This window comes from Urocampus carinirostris, chromosome 15 (assembly GCF_059441175.1).
Source record: "Urocampus carinirostris isolate Australia breed hairy pipefish chromosome 15, RoL_Ucar_1.0, whole genome shotgun sequence".
NCBI classification, from domain to species: Eukaryota; Metazoa; Chordata; class Actinopteri; order Syngnathiformes; family Syngnathidae; genus Urocampus; species Urocampus carinirostris.
In genome coordinates, this window is record NC_142363.1 from 12,517,874 (window position 1) to 12,538,893 (window position 21,020).

A 21,020-nucleotide genomic window follows, 5' to 3' on the forward strand; every position below is an offset into this window, starting at 1 on the left:
TTCGAGTATCTCATCTCATTAGCTGCACCGCTTATCCTCAGTAGGGTCGAGGGAGTGCTGGAACCCATCACAGCAATCATTGGGCAGTACTCGGGAAAAAAAAGTTTCTGGTTGAGATTTTAACTGAGTTCATTTGGAACCTACATGTCGGAAGTAATGTATTGTTAATGTTGTAGGGATTTTCCATCAAGGAAATGTTTAGTCCAAAACGTGCTGAGAGCCATAAGCTAATCCTTGACTGATTTTGGAATGTTCATTTTAGGTTCTCAGTAAGTTCTTTTAACTAGCATGTGACATTTGAATTTTTTTGCCAAATATTTCATTGGTCCAGCCCTCAGCTTGCAGTCTATTCGATTTTTCTTCGAATTGACGCTCATTGCTTATCCTCTTTTTGTATGCATTCATTCGTTATTCAGCTGCTGCACTTCTTGGTACTTGAGTTTTATCCAATTTTGAGACACTCAGTCAGGACAAGGGGCTCGTGCGAAGCAGTTTTTCCACTGGACCACTTCATTTTGACTATATCCAATCCTCTTGATTTTTAATAAAGAATGAAACAGAGCCATAGACAAATATTACTTAAGGTGATCACATAGTTATTCAGTAGGTTGGCTAAAATGATGCAAACTGTCCAAATACATTTCAACATTGTATCAAGCCAGCCCTTTGTCCAGTTTACCATGACACACCTGTCATGGTGGACAGTTCAGGTAAACAAGTTTACTTTGTTGCATTCACTTGTTTTGCTGCACCAAGTCACTGAGGCATTGGTCACAAAAAATACTTTAATATCATTGAAAAATCTTTTTAAAAGATGTAAAATTTTATACATTTCGAAATTCCCCCAAAAGGAAAAATGGCTCATCTCCACAGGAAACGTTCCACGTGGCATCATATCAGTCCCCACTTTCAAAAGGCGACTTAAAATACCTGTCGAGAAAGTACAGCAAATTTTAGGTTTTAGACTTAAGTGTACCTCTTCGAATAGTGATTGACTGACCATCATTGCTCAAGGAATCTGGCAGTAGTTTTGTCTCCAGCACTGAGACATTTTCACTACAAACCTGTAAAATAAAAACAAATGAGCTCTTGGCAGTACAAGCATGTGCATTAAACATTTGCCCACACACACAAGCAACATGCATGACTAAAAAAATAAAGATTTGTGCAACTCAAGCATTTTTTTCCATTAAGAATACTGGCACATAATTTGTTATATTATGGAGTGTTTTACATTCATTTTCACGTGTACTGTATTTTTATTGACAATCATTTTTCATCTACTATCTATAGAAACAGTAATAAAAACATGAGGTATTAAAAGTAAATGATTTTTTTGGAGCAAGAGTTGCATTACAATTTCTCTTTTTGTATGCTTTATTTTGCACGGTACAGCCGATTTTGCAATACAAGCTTTTGGGTGCATTTTGAAAAGAAAATCATTGTTTACTTGGCACAATATAAAACAAAAATCTAATAAAAGAGTTGGTTAGTTTTACCTTCATGTGGCGATCTTTTGGCTTTTAGAATCCTCCCCTCTGCGATTTTTGTCTTTTATAAAAAAGCAGCCAGCATGACTTTGCATCAAAGTCAAGACCCCTGCAAGCTTGGTTTGAAATACTGTTGAGATTGTTACTCTTAGTTGCAGATGCACTAAATAAAGGTTGATGACAATACATGTTCAAGCAGGATATCAAGTCCAACTTCTATTTGGCAGACCATACCTTGTGGAATGATGAGCTTTATTTTCTTAAGTGACATTACAAATGAAGTTTAGTAAATTTGAAAAACATTCTTGGTTCAATGTCAAAACACTTTTTTATTTTGCTAACGAAAAATCAGTCCGACAGTACATATGATTATTCAGCGTCAAATACAATTACACGATCACCAATGGGAATCTTTTCCGCACAACAAAGGCAAAATATCACGTTTGAATCACGTTTAAACTGAAACGAGAAACTTGAATATTTAAACAACGCTCTGAAAAAAAGACATTTGGAGAAACGCATTTAATCCTATTTAGCCAAATGTACACATTTGAGCAATTTAATGTGTCTTGCAAGATACATGGTTGTCCTGTATAAAAATGTTCCATCCTCTTGTACACACATTTAAATGGTTGGCCCTCAGTAGTTTGTCAATTGTGATAAATCACAACAAACATTTTCCTTCACCGAGTTTTATTACTATACGATTTAAGAGATTCAATAGAAAACAGGATTTGTATGAGATTGCTGTTGGACCATGTTTACCTGCAAATTAAGCTCTGTCATCTTTTGTTTTGTGTAAGCATAACTTAACAGGGAGAACTGATTTCTTTCGCCACAATACAATTAAAAATGTTACCAGCAAATATTGTTGAAGAGTAAATGCCTTAGGTTGGTCACACTTGAACTGCTAACAACTTATTGTAACAGGTTTTAAATTGAAAAATTATACATTATGAAAGCAAATATTTTTAAACCCTGGAAAAAAGCAGACACATGCAACAAAATGTTTTCTAAAAATACTAAAGCATAAAAAACAACCATTAAAAGGGGAAGGAAACAATGAAAACAATTACTTTTAAACGTTAAGTGAGTTACAATTGATGCCAGTTGCCATGGCAACTCTACCAGAAGCTGTTCAGAATCTTCCATAGGGATGCTCTCTATAAGCTCCTTTGGACCCCCTTGCTGAGGCAGCTTTGCCTCCAGCTCCAGAGGCCGACCACGAGCCATCCCAGTCTTCCTGACCTGATTTTGGGGAGGGGGTAAAAAAAAAAAAAAAATACAACCAATCATTCCTCTTCTTGCTTCTAAACAGTACAGGGTTGGCAGTTAAAGTTTTCAATACTTGCCATATTGTTCATAGCCAGCTTCCTGGGGCTCACCATGACCGTAGTCATAATATTCAGTATCCCTGGAAAGGTATTTAAACATAAGCAAAATTTGCCATGCAAACGTGTTAATAGCAGGTGTGTATCCCAATATTTACTCACGTGGGCACAGGTTGTTGGCTATAATAATTGTCATATCCCTCATAGGCTGGCTCTGCATATGAATCCTCATAAGCAGGCTGGAAGGAAGATAAATCACCGAGTACATTATCATGGCAAAAAGATGTCAAGACGTGCGTTTGATTAACCGTTTATTGGGACGCCTAAATAAGAAAGCTATATTTAATAGCTTACATAGTCTTCATAGGATTCGGGTTTAGCTTGATTGCCCGAAGGGGGAACTTGCTGGTGGGAAAGAGCAGCAGCGGGAAGCATCCGCGCCCCCCCTGCAGGGGGTCTGGAACGTGAAGCACCCCCTCGATTTGCAGATGCGCCTCTACCGCCTGGCCCGCCTCGAGAATTACCCCGCCCCATTCCGCCCCGCGGTCCACCACCACGCATACCTCCTCGAGGACCACCGCGAGGGAGTCCACGCCCTCTGTGGAAATGAAACAATTCAGGCATTTTAGTGCTCAGTTACAATAAGACAATCACTCCTCACGTTTGTCTTACCTTGGCCCAGCACCTGGTGGCATACCACGGCCTCTTCCCATGGGCCCGCCACGTCCCCTGGCTGAACCGTCGTGAGATCCATTCAGGAAATGGGGGTCCATAAATGGGTCATACTCACCGGGTTCCTAACAATAAATACTTGTTAAAATCTTTGAACAAATTCAAGTAAAAGGCTAGAGATGAGTGACTTACAGGAATGAGGAACTTTTTGACCTCATCCATAGCATGAGCCATGCGGAGGTAAGCATCTGGGATGGGTGCCATCACCTCAATAAATACATGCAACTCCATTGCAAGGTGAGCATACTTTGCTTCGCCACCATTACGCAGCTCTTCCTCCTAAAAGCACAATTTGTTGAATTATGTGCAAAATAATCATGCATTAGCAAATGGAGACAATATAAATCTCAGTCATACCTTTGACTTGTCCCTCATGGAACCTTTGCCCAAAACTGAAATCTTTGCACCAGTCTCCTCTTGCAGCCTCTTAATTGTGCTTCCCTGTGGCCCCAAAAGCTTGCCGACAAAGTTGACCTTATAGGGGAAAAATAGAAAATCAACACGTCTCAGTAAGTCTGTGTGGAGTACCCTTACAAGTTTCTCACACAGAGAAATTACCATTAAGAATTATAAATGTGTTCAATGTATTGATTGATCAGATTATCTTTTTATATGTCAAATCCTGTAGGCTTCAACATAAAAATAGAAACCGTTAAGGAATCTATTCACTACCTGCATACATAATGGAAAATGGAGGTTTGACAATTATAAACCTCAATGGAAACGAACACGATAATTACTAGTACAAGGATGGAAACATTTTCCCTCAAAAATCGATCACGTTACAATGACAAATGGAAATTTTAAAAACACAAGTCTGAAGAGCATCAGATGGAGAAATATATCAACCCCAACAGTAATTTTGTTGTGAGATTCGCAAAACATCATTTCAACACAGATAATTCTTGTAAAACAGAAACCGAAAGATGTTTTTCAGACTAATATGCATGAGAATTAACGAATTATAGACATACGAAAGAAATTGATAATTGATTAGTTGCCAATCGATCGCCTAACCGCCGCCGGTAGTTTAAAGATGGCCTCATTCAGTTAGGGTGAGCATAAAGCATGAATGTACAATCTCACCTTAACAGCAGAAGTTGTAATAATATATATATAATTGACTTACCCTTGGAAACTGCTTTGAGGGAATCAGTACACGCTCTTTGAGCATGAGATTCTTCGTTGTAAAGAGATCCAGATATTTCTCTTTCTCTTGTTCCTTCTTGGGTTCGCCTTTTTGGATCCTGTCGATCTCTATACAGAAGTACGCATAAAACATCAGGATCGAAAAATTCAATATGTAAAGAAATTAAATATCAAATGAATTATCTCGAATTAAGTGGGTCGTTTTCCTGTCTACATAAATGTGCAGACATAACGTCTTGAAAAAATAGAATAGTTAAAATTATGATGTAAACTAATTAGGCAAAATACCATATTGCATAAAATATGTAGTGCACTTTTAACAGCAACATAACGGAATCAATTATAGTGATGGTTGACCTACATAACCACCACGTGTAAAATTCGCCATCGTTATTCCATCGATCCCGACGCTATTCATTCATTATAAAACCAGGCCAAACGTCTACCGCCAACAGCACTAACCCGCTTTACGCAATAAATATCAACCTACCCGCTGAAATAAGCTTCATTGCGTGTGTGAAGGACGAATCCAAGCTGTCTTTCTCGGCCAGAAGCTGTGGTAGATATTTAGTGTCATCCATTTTGCTTTCCTCTTGAAAATCCTTCGACGCAATGGCGGACTCCCAAGTAGTCTTTGTTAGCGCTCGCTAAACTCGAACACTACTTAATGCAAAAGCTAGAAGTCGATACCTTTGATAAGGTTAACAGATAAACACTAAGCTGACGAAACTGAAGAAATGATCCTTTCCTCGCGGTCGACAGATTGGTGATGGTTTTTGTTCTGCGACACGAAGAGCAGTTACCTTCAGTCGACGGACAAAGAAGAAATGGCGCAGCTGAATTTGATTGAGGAGAGGAAAAGAAGCCGAGACCGGACGTGATGTCACATCATTATACCTACATATTTTATCACCAGAGTGGTTTAAAAACCTTTTTTTGTGTGTGGGTGTGTGAGGAAATATCGCGAAATGTTTTCCAAGCGAAAAGGGTATTTGTTTGGGATATTTAAGTCAAGTCACCTTTATTTTCTATAGCCTTTGATCACAAAACGCCTCAAATGGCTGCACGGACCACCAATAGAAGACCCTCTGAGCTAAAACCTACATGAAGGCAATGGAAAAACTCGAAAAACCTTACAAAAATTAAGAAACCTTGAGGAGATTGCACATGAGGCAACCCCCCTTCAAAGCAAGCTACAATGCATGGTGCAAAATCATCATCAGGCGCTATACACAGTCGACAACAAAAATAAACATAAGGAATCACTAAACCATCTTGAAGGTTCACGACTATATTTTCAAAATATTGGCCGATGCAACAGAGTCTGGCATAATGGGCCCAACCCATCGCATACGAGACAAATGTGGCACGGAAAGCTTAAAATGGATAGGCAATTTAAAAATAACAGTTCAAAAGCGTGCTTTGACCAAAAACTAAATTTCCCACGAGACCCGTCGACTACAATATTCACAAGTATTTCCATCAATGTAAATGAGCGTAATTGAGAAAATCGACTCTAAGAAGGTCCAAGAAGATTTTGTTGTTTTGTGATACATCTACATTCGAGATAACTTTATTCCCAGATCATGCTGCATTACGGTGTGGCATGCTGGGTGCTAGGCAGCAGACAGGAAAACACTTCAGAGGGTCATCAACACAGCCCAGAGAATCGTTGGTTGCTCTCTGCCCAGTCTGGAGGACATTGCCTGCTCTCGCTACCTCAGCAGAGAAAAAAAACATCATAGAGGACTCTTTTCACCCCGGCCACCACCTCTTTGATCTGCTGCCTTCTGGCAGACGCTACAGATCACACAAAACAAAAACAAACAGACTCAGAGACAGTTTATTCCCCAAAGCCATCACCACCCTTAACACACACTGCACAAAAAACTGAAACTCTTGCAAACACACTACCTCATATAGATGTAAAATTGTATTCATGCCTATGCTTACTTTGCACAATGTTGCCTATTTTGCACTACCGCATATTGCACCAATACGATCCCAAAACTGTATGTAAACACCCAATGTAAATATCTTCTTCCCCTACACGCCCACACTTTCTTGTGTAAATATTGTGAAAATTATTTTTTATCTTTATTGTATTTTTTATTCACTCAAGTAAAATGTGACACTGGAGTGCCCCGTCCAATTTCGTTGTCACAATATGTTCAACCCATTTTGTAACAATGATTATAAAGGTATATTCTATTCTGTTCTATTCTATGCCCGTATACAAAATTGCTTGTATCGCAAGGGCATTTTCCAGATCCAAAATAGCTTAAAACCAATACATTTGTTTCCGATTTACCAAAAGCATCCAAGATATTCTTAAATATCTGTAAAACACATCTTCCTGATTACCAATAACACATTCAAATAGTAATTAAACATAAAAATACAAGCACAAGGTAAATAAGACCATAATAAAATTAAATTGAGGCTTAAAACACACTAATATTCTATAGCTTATGAAGGACCAATAGTTCGTATTGACAATGTCCATATTCTTTGTTAGTGCCCTTACACCATCCATTGCAGCCCGGCAATCCTAGAAGAGGTATTACCCCTTCTCTAGGTTTCTTTTTTCCTCACGCTGAGGTTTTGAGTTTTTCCTTGCCCTCATGTTGGTTCAAAATCAGGCGATGGTGTGATTGTAATTCTGTGCAGTCTTTTGAGACGTTTTTGTGATTAAGGGCTATACAAATAAATGTGACATGTGCGGTCCCTTCTCAAGGTTTCTCAATTTTCCTCCCGATGAGAAGTTTTTCCTTGCATTTATGTATGTTTTAGATCAGGGGATGGTTAATAATAGTCTCTATAGTCTGTACTTTGTACAGCCCTATGAGACTTCTTGTGATTTGGGCTATACAAATACATACATGACTTGACTATTTTAGGCCCAGGTTTCTAGTGGCAATGTCTGGAAATTCTCATAACTTTAATTTTCTATCGTAAGTTGCAAACCTTTTTGCTCGAAAGACCTTCCACATTTATTGTAGCTCATGCAGATCGTATGTAGAGGCATCACTGTTTTTAATTTTTAACATATTGTATATGTGTTAGTGGCATTATTTTATTGCAACTGTAATGTTTTTGACTGGAATGCAAACTTTTGTATGTTAGCAACATAACCTTAAAATCACTTCTTTAAAATGGAGCCAGTACATGACAACTAAGATTTGGGGTTATTATATGAAAAAAAGTTTCTTGTACTGGTCCAAATTTTACACCAGCTAAAACAAACAAAAAGGTAAAAATGAAACAGATTTAAAAAACAACAACTCAATTTGGGTTACTTTTTATGAAACAAAATTACCTGATTGTTTAGGTTATTCCAGACTAAATGACCCAACATTTTGCGTTAGAAAATAATTGTTAAGTTTATAGTCTAGTAGATGGGCAGCACGGGAGCGCAGTGGTTAGCGCGTGTGTGGCACAGTTCTGAGGTCATGGGATTAAAGCTTTCTGTGTGGAGTTTGCATGTTCTCCTCATGCTTTCATGGCTTTCTTCCGGGCACTCCAGTTTCCTCCCACAAAAAACATGCATGCCAGGTTAATTAGCCGGTCTAAATTGTCCCTTGGTGTGAATGAGCGAGTAAGTTGTCTGTCCCTGTGTGCCCTGCGACTGGCTGGCAACCAGTTCAGGGTGTCCCCTGCCGACAGCCCGAAGATAGCGGGGATAGGCTGCAGCACCCCCGTGACCCTACTGAAGAAAAGCGGTACAGATAATGGATGGATAGTTTAGTAGATACAATACTCTAAAATATTAAAAAACGAATAAACACACCATTCACATAATTAGCCTACCAAATTACAAGTTTTACAACATATTCCAATACTCTCTTCGACAGCTCGCTGGGGAGTGTGGTTAATATTTTGGAAGTTTGGGTACTGTGTGAAGTTGAGAGAAAAGACTCAATTAGAATTTACTACCACCGGAGATTAAAGAAACATTTTTTTCAATAATGTGTTTACTCTTAATGAACACCCAAACACAAGAAACTACTTTATATCTTATTATTTTTGTAAAAAAAATGCTTCTTTAACAACATCTCCATAAATCAAACATAGCAAATTACATACAAGTACAATATAAAAAAGTTTATAAATAATAAACTACCTAATAAAAGTGTCCCCATGTAAATAGATACCAATCTGATTCATAACCAATTGTGAAATAAAATGGAACATCCAAACACAAGAAACTACTTTAAATCTTATTATTTTTGTAAATATTTTTTATTTTTTTCAGACAGCATCTCCATTAAACAAATACAGCAAATTACATACAAATGTCACTTAAACATTTTATAAACAAATAGATACTTAGCAAAAATGTCATAATGTAAACACATAAAGGTCTGATTCATAACCAATTGTGAAATGTCATTTGCACAGGCTTTCCTTGGTTAGATGTTGATAAAGTTGCAACGATCTATGTGAAAACACAGTTTTGACGATTTCTTAAAATTATCTGTTGACCGAGATTTAGAAGTGTGAAAAAGATAAATGGGTTATGTCTTTAAATGATGACTTCAAACTTATTTCAGGAAATCGTAATTGCTGATGGTGAGGCGTTGTTAAAATCAATACCATTGATGTAAAGATATTTACAAAGAAAGCAAAAAAGTACATTTTCATCCCTTCCATTTGTTGTCTAATATTTTTATCACATGCTCAGGTAAACCCCTGTACCAGCAACACTGGTAAAGGTGGAATCCACTGTGGAGTCAATTTAAGGCCACAACTACATAGACAACCACTACCCACATACAGTTAAAAACTGAAATGCAATCAAGAAATAAATACTCTTTAAAAACTAAACATTTGATCGTCACATGAAAGCTTCATCATCAAACACTATATATGCTCACTATAAACCATGATTAGTTCTTCAAATTGATCCAGAATTTAATGGCAGCAAATTGGATTCTAAGAATCCAACAATCAAGTCCATCAATAAGATTACAAATAAAAAGACCATTGAATCTGGCCGCCAACGTGCTGGAGTCCCAATCCACTGGTGAAGAAATGGATATCTTACAGTTTCAGATATCAATAATAACAAAAATCTCTGGTTTTTCTGTGTCGTGGACCTGCATGGCAGAATATGTGATGGCTTTAACTTCTGTACCCTATCACGAAAAACAGAAAACTGTCACTGCAGTTTGCCTTTGTTCTCAAAACATTTGTCAGGATTCTTACCTGTGGATGCTTCTTCAGAGAGAATGTTTCACCCCACCTTCAACACAAAAAAATTAAGTCACATGATGAGGAAGATAAGAAATTTGAGTTTAGTTACATTTTAAGTTAAGATTTAGGAAGATATCAACCTTACCCAATAGAGCGAATTTCAAAATTAGACGTTTTATTTATTTGCAAAACTTTGACCTCCTGGACAAAGACAGAAAAAAAAACATAATTATGTTTTAAAAAAGTAACAGGCATAATTTCAAAACTACTGTCTGTATTTGTTAAGCACATACAAACGCAGGATTTCAATGACCTCCCTTTTATGTATAATTCAGAGAATTTCCAACTTATAGTTCACAGAGGAACTGTTTTTTTTAGACTGTGAGAAATATACTTACCCTGGGAATAAAGAAATTATCTGCACTAAACTTGAATAGCCAGTCATCGAGAAAGTGAAAGAGTAAAGATTCCAAGTCGTCCCCTGTAAATATCCGCAGAAAGGCATTATTATTTGTTCCGAATAAATGATTACAATGAGATGTTCACCTTCTGACTTCACTTCTAAAGTATCGGTGGGTTCCACTGTTTCAGTGTCCGTCATGTAGCCAAACATGCCCATGGCGCATTGTTCAAAGGCTTCCTCAATGGTGTCGCCCCAGGAGTGGATTCTTGGAAAGCGTAAGGAAGTTTGAGCACTAAGTCTGCAAAGCCAAATCTATGACTGAATTATGTTCTGTAGGATACTCACTGAACATCTGCTGTGTGATCCAAGTCTATAGAAAGGGAGAAAAGGCTATGATTTCAAATAAAATATACATGACTTCGTTTTAAAATTAGAATTGTCTTTCTAGTCATTGATAATGTAGTGAACATTGTTCACAACAAGATTTGACATGTCACTCCAGGATAAACACGTAATAAAACTATAAAGAGAAAACAAGATAAAAAGAATGTCAGGATGAAGAGGCAAAAACTATTTACAAAGTACTGCTTGGATACTGGCCTATGTTGTAAGTGCATTATAACAATAGCGTGATGAAAAATAGTGTACCGTATTTTCCGCACTATAAGGCGCATCGGGTTATAGGGCGCACCCCGAAAAGTTAGTTTTTGGTCTTATATTTGACATACATAAGACGCACCGGATTACAGTATAAGGCGCTACAATGGGAAAGTCAGATAGTTCAGTCTAACTTATTACCCCCTTAACATTCCGAAAGCTTGCAAAGAAGCAAATACGTGTCGTAGACACGTGCGGATGCGGTGTCCGTACGATGTCACTCAAATGCATCGTTCCAAATATCATTCGGAAGGTTAAAGTCTTGGGATTCAAGAAATGCCAACCATTCCTTAGTTTCTATTTTCTTTTTCGCTCGCAACTTTACTGTGCATATGACAATAAACACTTGGAATTGAGTTTAATTTAAAAATAGACACTCCATTCCATCCATTATCTGCACCGCTTATCACAGAAACATTGAGTTCAGTCTGAAACAAGATACAGGGAAAATATATAGCCGTAGTAGCTCACTAAAGTCTTTGTGTTCAATAATAATGTGCAACCATGGTCCTCTTATATCCGTGAGTGTAGTAAATCCAGGAGAGTAAAATATTTACAAATACAGTACAGAATAGTAAAATACTTTTTTCTCTATGCCGTCAACCCGACGTGCTATTCACATCCATCTTTTTCGGCCAATTGCAGGCTTTGTTTTGCCGCTTCAGCCAATGCCAGCCTGTAAATGATAAAAAGGATCTGCCCCTTGACCTTCGAATAACTTTAGCCAATAGTGATCGATTCAACTGATGATTGACACATCCTTTTTGGCCAATTGCAGGCTTTGTTTTGCCGCTTTAGCCTATGTCAGCCTGTAAATGATAAAAAAGATCCGCCCCCTTTACCTCCGAATAACTTTAGCCAATAGTGATCGATTCAAATGATGATTGACACATTGGTTAGCCAATGAAACGCCGGTAAATAAATCCCAGCTGTAAAACCGCGGACTACTTGGCGTTCGGGGGAAAATCTAGTCAGCGGCTGCTGCATTAGTTGCAAGACTTTGCGACTTAATATTGATCCATAAATAAGGCGCACTGTATTATAAGTCGCATGGTCAGCTTTTGAAAAAAATAAAGGCTTTTAGGTGCGCCTTATAGTGCGGAAAATACGGTAATAACATTGGGCAGTCAGAAAATTCACGAATAAGACGATAATCAAAATGAATACCCATTTTTTTTAAAAATATGAGTAGGATAAATAATTTTCACTTTCTTGCAAACTTGTTTATGGATGTGATGGCCCTGTGGAAGAAACTGTCTCTGAGCCTGTTAGTCCTTGTTTTTAGGGACCTGTAGCGCCTACCAAAAAACCTCAAGTCAAAAACGAAGTGTAAGGAGTAAGAGGGGTCGTTTATATTGAGGAGAACAGGAACAATTAATTTTTTTCAAAAATCTTACTGTACCTGTACTTCAGGTTTCTTACTTGGAAAATCTCTCTGCTGTACTGCAGGAAAAAGCATGAAAGAGCTTGTAGCAGTTTATGGACTTTACAATATTAAAATATTTAAAATGGTTTCGGACAAAGGGGATGTTTTTATGATAATTAGTTTTTTGCAGTGGCGTTCACGTGATCTCTTCTGTGTTTGAAACAAAGCTCTTTCATGTATTTAATGAGAATGACTACTAAATATTGACCAGTGTTCGTGGAAATGTGTTTTTATTTAAAAAAGACAGTATTATTTAGCTTCTCATAGTGGTAAAAACACATTTTATCATTTAAAAAAATAAATAAATAATAAAACAAATACATGAACATATTACATAAACAGACATTTAAAAAAATACTCATAGAACAGTGCTTTGATTTAAAAACAACATGAACCTCACCTAGGGGGCTGACATAATTGTCAGCAATCTAGCGGCTATGGGTACCCAGAAACCACAACCTCACAATAGATTAGAAAAACGAGAAGAAAAAACGTGCTATTTGGTCTCTTTACACTGTATTCTTCTTTGTGCTTTTGGCACTCGTTTTTGGTTGCACGACACATTACAGCGACATCTTTTGGTTAAAAAATACACACTGTGCCTTTAAGGAAAACCTGCAGCATTCAAGGATATCTCGGAAGTCTCCACCATTGTTACCTGCTTCAGAATAAAACGTAGCATTTAAAATACATTGACAACTATTTTCGAGCACAATTTCAGAAGAATTCAACTTTTCTCTAGGGCGGCAGTAGCTCAGGAGGTAGAGCGATCGTTTTAGGATTAAGGGATCCCAGTTCGAGTCCCGGCTTGTCCGTGTTACATGCCGAAGTGTCCTTGGGTAAGACACTTAACCCCCAATAAGCAGGTTAGCGCCTTACATGGCTGCACAGATCACGGCCGCTATTGGGAAATGTGAAGCACAATGTAAAGCGCTTTGGGAAGTCATTGACTTGAAAAGCGCTATATAAATGCAGATCATTTCATTTCATTTCTTTTAGGGTGATAATAAAATCTATCTATCGACCCTGGTCATATCCCTCGATAGGGGTGACAGACAGCAAGAGAAACACATACATAAAAAAGTTTAAAGGAAAAAATGGAAAAAGTAGCAAAAACACAAACAATTTGACCATGGCCAACCGAAATGCCCAAACAAGTTAAGCACCCCGGCACCCAAGTTGATCATGCTTTCGTCCCTCCAGATGAGACGGGACACAAAAAAGCGGCCATGTCACTCGGGTCAGGGTGACACAACACACTTTTCTGTTCAACAGCAGGGCCCGACAGCTTTCACTGGACTACCCCTGCCGCATCATACAGGTGCCCTGCCCATCTCTTAGAATGCGTCCAAACATCCCACTATTCTTTCACAACCCCTCTTCCACTACATTTAGACCCCTTTCCACCAATGCACTCAAAACATCATCCATCCACGTCAATCGCGCCTTCCTCTTGGTCTCCCATTTACTTCTGCTCTGTAGATCCTCTTCAACATTCGCTCCTCATCCATCCTCTCCATGTGTCCAAACCAACCGAGTACTCTCTTATCAACACGCTTGCTCAGTTCCACTAGGACTCCAGTTCTATCTCTCACAATTTCATTTCTCAATCTATCCAATCTTGTCACTCCTAACATACTCCTCAAACACTTCATCTCAAAACATTTGGATCCACTACTACTCCAGTTCTGTCTCTCACAATTTCATTTCTCAATCTATCCAATCTTGTCACTCCTAACTTTCTCCTCAAACACTTCTTCTCAAAAACATTTAATTTCCTTCTTAAATCTGCGTTCAGGCTCCAAGTCTCTGCACCATACAACACAGTCGGCACAATCACGCTCTCATGCATTCCTCTCTTAACATCCGTACTCATATTCTACATAACAGAGTTACTCATGAATTTGTAGTCGTTTTTACTTACAACAGACCCCTGGGCCGGTAACTGCCTGCCAATGGATTTAATCAAGCCCGTGAGATGATGCACATGTCAAAACCAAGACCTGCAGTTTTAAATGTGTCTGGATGTCATCAAACCCAAGCTTCACTCGCAAAATAATCCACCCACTGTAGCTGTATTTGCTGACTACCATTTATCAACCAGAGTATGTTTAAAGCAGCAAAGTTCCTAAATTTGGGAAAACATTTAAAAAAAAAAAAAAAAAAAAAATACACAAAAAATATTTTTTTCCAGTTCGCATGAATACCGTGTTAAATAAACTGTAGTGGAAATCAACTAAAATTGGTCTTTTCTTTTCTTTTTCTTTTTACAAATGCACTGTTAATGCACACCATAATGTGTATCGTGTAACAAACGATGAACGTGGAAAAAAAACCTCATTGTTTTATACTAGTATATCATACATCTGAATCATAATTTATTTGTGAGCCTTCAAAAGATGCCCAACCCTACAGCTAAGGCACATTTTTTTATGCCATTAATATAGGAGTCCGGCCCCCGCGATACAGTTTTTCCAACATGTGGCCCCTGAGCTAAAATAAGTTTGACACCCCGGACTTACAACCACGACCACAAGATGTTGGATGCAATCAGACAGAACATGCAAAAAAATAATGGAAACATCAAATTATAACACAAGCTGATTTTATGAATAAAGAAAATTATTTTGAATGCAGTTATGACCTACGCAGGAATAATGATTACCGGTACACAAAAATCACGCGGAAAAAAGATCATAGATAAAATATTGAGATTCCATTTTGAAATCCCGTCGCGTAACTTTTATTACAGACAACCAATAGAGTGTGTTGTTATGTCACGATATCTTAAGTTATACTTACATTCGTATTTCTTTTTGATCGCAGGATACTTGGATTTGACAGCTTTCTGCCACTCTGTCAGATCGAGAGTGCGGTCCGCCATTTAATTAATCGGGTTCCTCAGCAGGTTAAGTGAAAAGATTGTCAAAAGAAAAATTCCCATGTCAGGTTGGACCATACACGGGTTTTCAACATGGTGGATGGGGCGGGTCAAGAGTAAATGGCTGCGTCGCACTTCCGGTTGCGTTTCCACTCCAGTGATTGGATAAACGAGCTCGGCGGAGTTGGCGCCATTGCAAGCGCTCGTGTTGCGCTTTCCTGCCAAATTCGCACTTGGACGAGTGTTAGCTTCTCAACAAAAGCGCGATGGCCGACAAAGACGGTAGGAAGGCTGCTTCTGTAGTGTACTTAGCCGGACTTGGTGCATGGCGTCCCCGTGACATTGAATTAGTTGGACGGACTGGCCCGGTGTTGGCGGGTCTGTCTGCTTCTCGTTTCATTGTTAGAAACGCTCATGCTAGCGGTTAGCTACTGTAGCGTTAGCTTCCTAGAGCGTGCTAAATGCACAAACTATAATTTACTTTTGTGAGGTGATATAATGGCCCACTTGGAGTCATGGTTTCACTGTGATATCGGTGTTGTTTTTATAGGACCCTCAGTCCCTTTTTACGGTTAAGTCTGGCAACGTCCATCTCAGTTGGCTTACACAATATAGTACATTGAGGGTCGGGGACCGTTTTGACTCTAGAGCCATGAATGCAAAATATTTATATTTTCTTTTTTACAGCAGGCCACACTAAATATAGTGAACATATTAAACAAACCTGCTATATCTTATTTCTAGACTAAAATGATTTGTCCAGAGCTTACTGTGGATTTTGAAAATTTAATTATCAAATGAATGGATCCTTCAAACCAAATGCCAATCTTTTTTTGCAATGACATTAAGTAGTCTGAATCTGTGACGTTTAATGTTTTTTTTAATATATTAAATAATGTGTATGTGTCCCAATTAAAATGACCCCCTCCCACAGTTACTTGTGATTGTTGATGTTTATTTTGACTATCATTTTCCTCCTGAATAGGTTTCAAAATAAGGAGCGAGCAGAGTTCTGTCGTGAACGTATCACAAAATATTGCTAACGGGAAAGATATGGATGTGTTTCAGCTATGTAACGTGGTCACTGTTCTAACCCAGGGAACAGAGTGGTCATTATTCATCTACCATTCCGGTTTAGTTGAGTTTCATTTGCAAAGCAATGGAAACTAACGTCAAACTGGCGAAAATCTGAACGGAAGTAAATAAATACTGAAGGGGGGTGGGGGGTTGATGTAGACTGAGCCCTGCAGCACGCCAGAGTTAGCACTAAAGGCTCAGAGGTCCTATAACACTATCTAACACATTGATACTGTTTGAGATTTAAATCCTAAGGGAAGCAAAGACCTACATGGCTCATGGCGCTTGTGGTAGATACACGGTATTGCACTCCCATCTCCAATGAGTTAAAATTTTGAATTTTATCCCCGAGCCAGACATGCACTCTTTAAAAGGGCCACTCATTCCTGTCCTTTTGGCAAACAATCAAGCTTATTATCAGACAAGGCTGGACTGGCTGTTGTGCACTTTGTCAATGCATTTCATCCACCTTTAAAGCGGCATTTTCTCATTTATTTGGTCCCCATCTTGCTTTGTTGGTAGCTGCCTTTGATGATGCAGTGGAGGAAAGGGTGATCAATGAGGAGTACAAAATCTGGAAGAAAAACACCCCTTTCCTCTATGACTTAGTCATGACTCATGCCCTGGAGTGGCCAAGTCTCACTGCCCAGTGGCTGCCAGACGTTACAAGGTAGGTGAACAGGTTACTGTCTGTAGTATTGTACTACAAAGGATTAAGATTTTCTGATCTTCTTTGCAGACCAGAAGGGAAGGATTACAGTGTCCATCGTCTAGTTTTGGGGACACACACCTCAGATGAGCAAAATCATCTTGTGATTGCTAGCGTCCAACTTCCCAATGATGACGCCCAGTTTGATGCATCCCACTATGATAGTGAGAAGGGAGGTAAGAGATGATTTAATGTCGACTAGTTCGTCCGTTTTTCCCACAATGCACACTTCATTTAATTAAAAATGTTGTGGCAGGCGCTACCAAACCCAACTGTCATTTACACTTCACAATATCAGTTGTTTCATTTAGAAAATATGAAAGTGCCTATCTCATTTAAGTGCATAGTATTTTTAGACAATAATGACCAAGTGGGAACCCTACTTGATGCATTAATTCTTGTCGTTTGCCGGCAGCTATGTTTTGAATGTACACTCGTGTATTATGCCCCCCACCTCTGTGTGTTGCAAAGTGACCGAAAAGATAAAAAAAACGAAATACGATAAAATCTGTGTAAAGCGTTGTTTCGCTTTTTCTCATCCCAAACTAAGCATTGGAAGTGACAAATGTTGAATACTTGTGGTAAAGATAAGATGTTTGCCTGAAATTTGGTCAGGGGTTGCCAAAATCTCCTGTCATCCTAACAAATAGAATATGAAAATTGTAATTAACTTCTGGCTGGCCCCTCAAATCAAGTTAGCCCGTCGGGCTTGGGTCGGGTTGGGCTGGATTTTTAGGTCAGATCTTACCTCTAACGTTTTGCCATGAAGTAATTTCTTGACAACAGAAACTATAACACCAACATAAAATTCACATTGTGTTTTTTCAAGATCCAATTAATCATCATATACAACTAAGAGTTTTTTTTCCCCGCTGTGCCTTTTTGCAGATATGTCTTACAGGACGATTTTCTCTTTTGTCTATAATCTCATTTGTCCCCACTGAAATAAAGAGTGAATAATGACATCAAATGTAAAACCTTTCCGTATGCTATCTATATCACTGGTGGTCTAGTGGTTAAGATTTAGCGCTGTCACCCCTGCGACTCTGGTTCGATTCCTGTTGCATCCAATTTTTTCGAATGTTTTTAGTGATGTTTTTTTTTAACTGATCAGTCATTGCATAATTACGGTAATATCAATAGATTGCGTGTTATATACAAATAAATAAAGCTAGCTGTCAAATTAGTTGCCGGATCAAGAGAAGGAAATCTAATTGTGTTTAAGAAATGGGTCTGAATTCTTGTAATCTAATTAATATCCTTTAAGACCATAGAATTGAACGGTTATTCTGACCTGATTGTTGGGCTGTTATCTGTTTTTAAAAATGAATATTTTGTCATACTGTATTTGTGTGTGTTTGTGCAGAGTTTGGTGGCTTTGGTTCTGTGAGTGGTAAAATAGAAATTGAGATAAAAATCAATCATGAAGGAGAAGTCAACAGAGCTCGGTACATGCCCCAGAACCCTTGCATCATTGCCACCAAGACCCCCACCAGTGATGTGCTGGTTTTTGATTATACCAAGCACCCATCCAAGCCAGGTTTGACAATCGGTTTTACAGTTCCAGATATCATCTTACTTCACCAGTGACCATTTTACTCATTTGTTTTTGCGTTCCAGACCCCTCTGGAGAGTGCACTCCAGACCTACGCTTGAGAGGTCACCAGAAAGAGGGCTACGGTCTATCTTGGAATCCAAACTTAAGCGGCTGCCTCCTCAGTGCTTCAGATGATCATGTAAATGCCTACATACAAATGTCACTTGTCCATTTTCCTTGTTCCTGTTTCTTACCACTTTCTGCCATTGTTTTAGACTATCTGCTTATGGGACATTAGCACAGTACCCAAAGAGGGAAAGATAGTCGACGCCAAAACCATATTCACGGGCCACACTGCTGTTGTAGAGGACGTTTCATGGCACCTGCTCCACGAGTCACTTTTTGGCTCTGTAGCTGATGACCAAAAACTCATGATGTAAGTCTAATGTAACATCAAGCATTGGGAAAAAGCACGACACTATTTTTAATCTGGATGCTTTACTATGTAAAAAGCTGGGACACGCGATCCAACAACACCTCCAAGCCCAGTCATGCAGTTGATGCCCACACTGCTGAGGTCAACTGCTTGTCTTTCAACCCATACAGCGAGTTTATCCTGGCTACTGGCTCTGCAGACAAGGTTGGTTTACACTTCTAGTCACACCAGTCACCATTCTTTGTATTGATGCTGACGTTTTTTCCCTTTTTAAAAAAAATGTATTTATTTATTTTTAAAGACCGTGGCTCTGTGGGATCTGAGAAACCTAAAACTGAAACTACACTCCTTTGAGTCTCACAAAGATGAGATATTCCAGGTAAAATCTTTATCAGTGTAATGTTTTTTAAGCTTATGCTAATAAGGCCTTGGCCTCAAGTAGCAGAATCCTCCAATTGTTCCTTTCTGTGAAAACAGGTCCAATGGTCTCCTCATAATGAAACCATCTTGGCCTCAAGCGGCACAGACAGGAGGCTAAACGTTTGGGACCTCAGCAAAATTGGCGAGGAGCAGTCTCCTGAGGATGCAGAAGATGGCCCTCCTGAGTTGCTGGTTAGTTGGGGGGGGTTGCTTATAATGTGCATCAGCTTGAATATTAGGTGTCTCACAATACTTGTTTGTTTAGTTCATCCACGGTGGACACACAGCAAAGATTTCAGACTTCTCATGGAACCCTAATGAGCCATGGGTGATCTGTTCGGTGTCAGAGGACAACATCATGCAAGTGTGGCAAATGGTAATGAGAGTGAAAAACATAACTTCAGTTGCAGCTAGACATATTGTAATGTATTTTTTCAAAATGCATTTTTCCCCTTAAGGCTGAAAACATCTACAATGATGAAGACCCTGAAGGAGTAGCAGATTCCGAAGTTCAACCTTGAATCCATTCCATCTTCTCTTCCAACCTGCATATTTCTATGATCTTTTTCCGGTGTCTGGTGCACAAGCACTTCTTTTAAACTTTACATTTTGGGCACCGTTGTTTTCAGAGAAAATCCGAACACGATGTTATCAGTCTGAATTGGTTTCACCCCTTAGAATAGTTTGTCAAAATCAGCTGTTCAACCCTGATGTGAAATGGTCATCGGTCCTTTAATTTGTTGAGGTGAATTGGTTAGCTCGACACATTTCTACTAAGATCCATTTTTATACAAATGTACATAACCAAGGTTTCCATTGTAATTGTTTGAAAGTAGAAAGAAATTTCAAGCTGTGTTTCATCTCATTCCCTTTCCTCTGCCTTTTTCTGTTATGTTGTGCTTATCTGAACTCTTGTACTTATATTCATAATAAATATTTGGATTAAATAAAGGCCTAGCCTAAATGAATGTTGACTGCAAAAAAATAGTAATAGACTTCTAACCAGTCCAGGGTGTGTCAGCTTCTTGACTACAACACAGCAGGGCTAGGCTTAGTTCACTTGAGTCTGGTGGCGCATAATATGAACAGTGATTCTCAAATGTTGGGGGATTGTTTGTGTAGCTCTAGGTGACGCGAGGGTTTAAAATGTAAATACATTAAAATACTTGTCTTCCAGGAATTGTAGGTACTAAAAATAAAATTGTAATATTCAGTCGCTAAGTGACTTGGCAAAAACAAATCTTATTTTTGATGCAAAAATCCTAAAACACAAATTTGAACTGGCAGATACTTTGGCACCCATTAAGAATCGTCATTTATCTAACGTAACCACATAACTTATTGAGCACAATTCTAAATCGTATAATGTATTTTCATAGTGGGCAAAGATCCTCTGGCTGCGGCTGCATCGACTCGCTACAACGGGTCAGATGTATCGACATTTCGTTCTGTGTACATTGTTACAAAGAATGACAATACAAAGGAAATTATTATTATTAAAGTTGAACCAATAGTTTTTTTGTGTTGTGTAAAAAGGACACGTATTTGTCAAGTATGAGTACAAAATGTAATTTAT

The 21,020-nt window shown here is 38.5% G+C and overlaps 3 protein-coding genes across 4 annotated transcripts; 1 reads left to right on the top strand and 2 right to left on the bottom strand.

The window, feature by feature from the left end:
- Positions 1-771: 771 nt before the first annotated feature.
- On the bottom strand, positions 772-5,557 carry LOC148351574 (KH domain-containing, RNA-binding, signal transduction-associated protein 1-like). 2 transcript variants are annotated; one of them, XR_015852872.1, is made up of 11 exons: positions 5,193-5,557; positions 4,683-4,810; positions 3,911-4,027; positions 3,686-3,832; positions 3,494-3,618; positions 3,176-3,419; positions 2,984-3,060; positions 2,843-2,904; positions 2,567-2,738; positions 1,001-1,064; positions 772-930 (listed from the first exon to the last, which is right to left on the bottom strand). XR_015852872.1 is itself a non-coding variant. In XM_088354430.1 (9 exons), exons 1-9 carry the CDS (start codon positions 5,281-5,283, stop codon positions 2,629-2,631), a joined length of 1,101 nt encoding a protein of 366 aa, XP_088210556.1. In that variant the 5' UTR covers positions 5,284-5,556; the 3' UTR covers positions 1,724-2,628. The 2 variants fall into 2 exon arrangements, 1 of the variants encoding a protein (XP_088210556.1); XM_088354430.1 differs by lacking the exons at positions 772-930; positions 1,001-1,064 and having other exon boundaries at positions 1,724-2,738; positions 5,193-5,556.
- A 3,365-nt stretch (positions 5,558-8,922) lies between these two features.
- tslig1 (tRNA splicing ligase complex subunit 1) lies at positions 8,923-15,379 on the bottom strand. The gene is made up of 7 exons (XM_088354029.1): positions 15,187-15,379; positions 10,647-10,671; positions 10,445-10,566; positions 10,297-10,379; positions 10,044-10,099; positions 9,911-9,947; positions 8,923-9,840 (listed from the first exon to the last, which is right to left on the bottom strand). Exons 1-7 carry the CDS (start codon positions 15,266-15,268, stop codon positions 9,754-9,756), a joined length of 492 nt encoding a protein of 163 aa, XP_088210155.1. The 5' UTR covers positions 15,269-15,379; the 3' UTR covers positions 8,923-9,753.
- A 2-nt stretch (positions 15,380-15,381) lies between these two features.
- rbbp4 (retinoblastoma binding protein 4) lies at positions 15,382-20,395 on the top strand. The gene is made up of 11 exons (XM_088354028.1): positions 15,382-15,547; positions 16,865-17,012; positions 17,082-17,227; positions 18,418-18,591; positions 18,672-18,787; positions 18,864-19,024; positions 19,102-19,228; positions 19,326-19,403; positions 19,502-19,636; positions 19,710-19,820; positions 19,903-20,395. Exons 1-11 carry the CDS (start codon positions 15,532-15,534, stop codon positions 19,963-19,965), a joined length of 1,275 nt encoding a protein of 424 aa, XP_088210154.1. The 5' UTR covers positions 15,382-15,531; the 3' UTR covers positions 19,966-20,395.
- Positions 20,396-21,020: the final 625 nt, after the last annotated feature.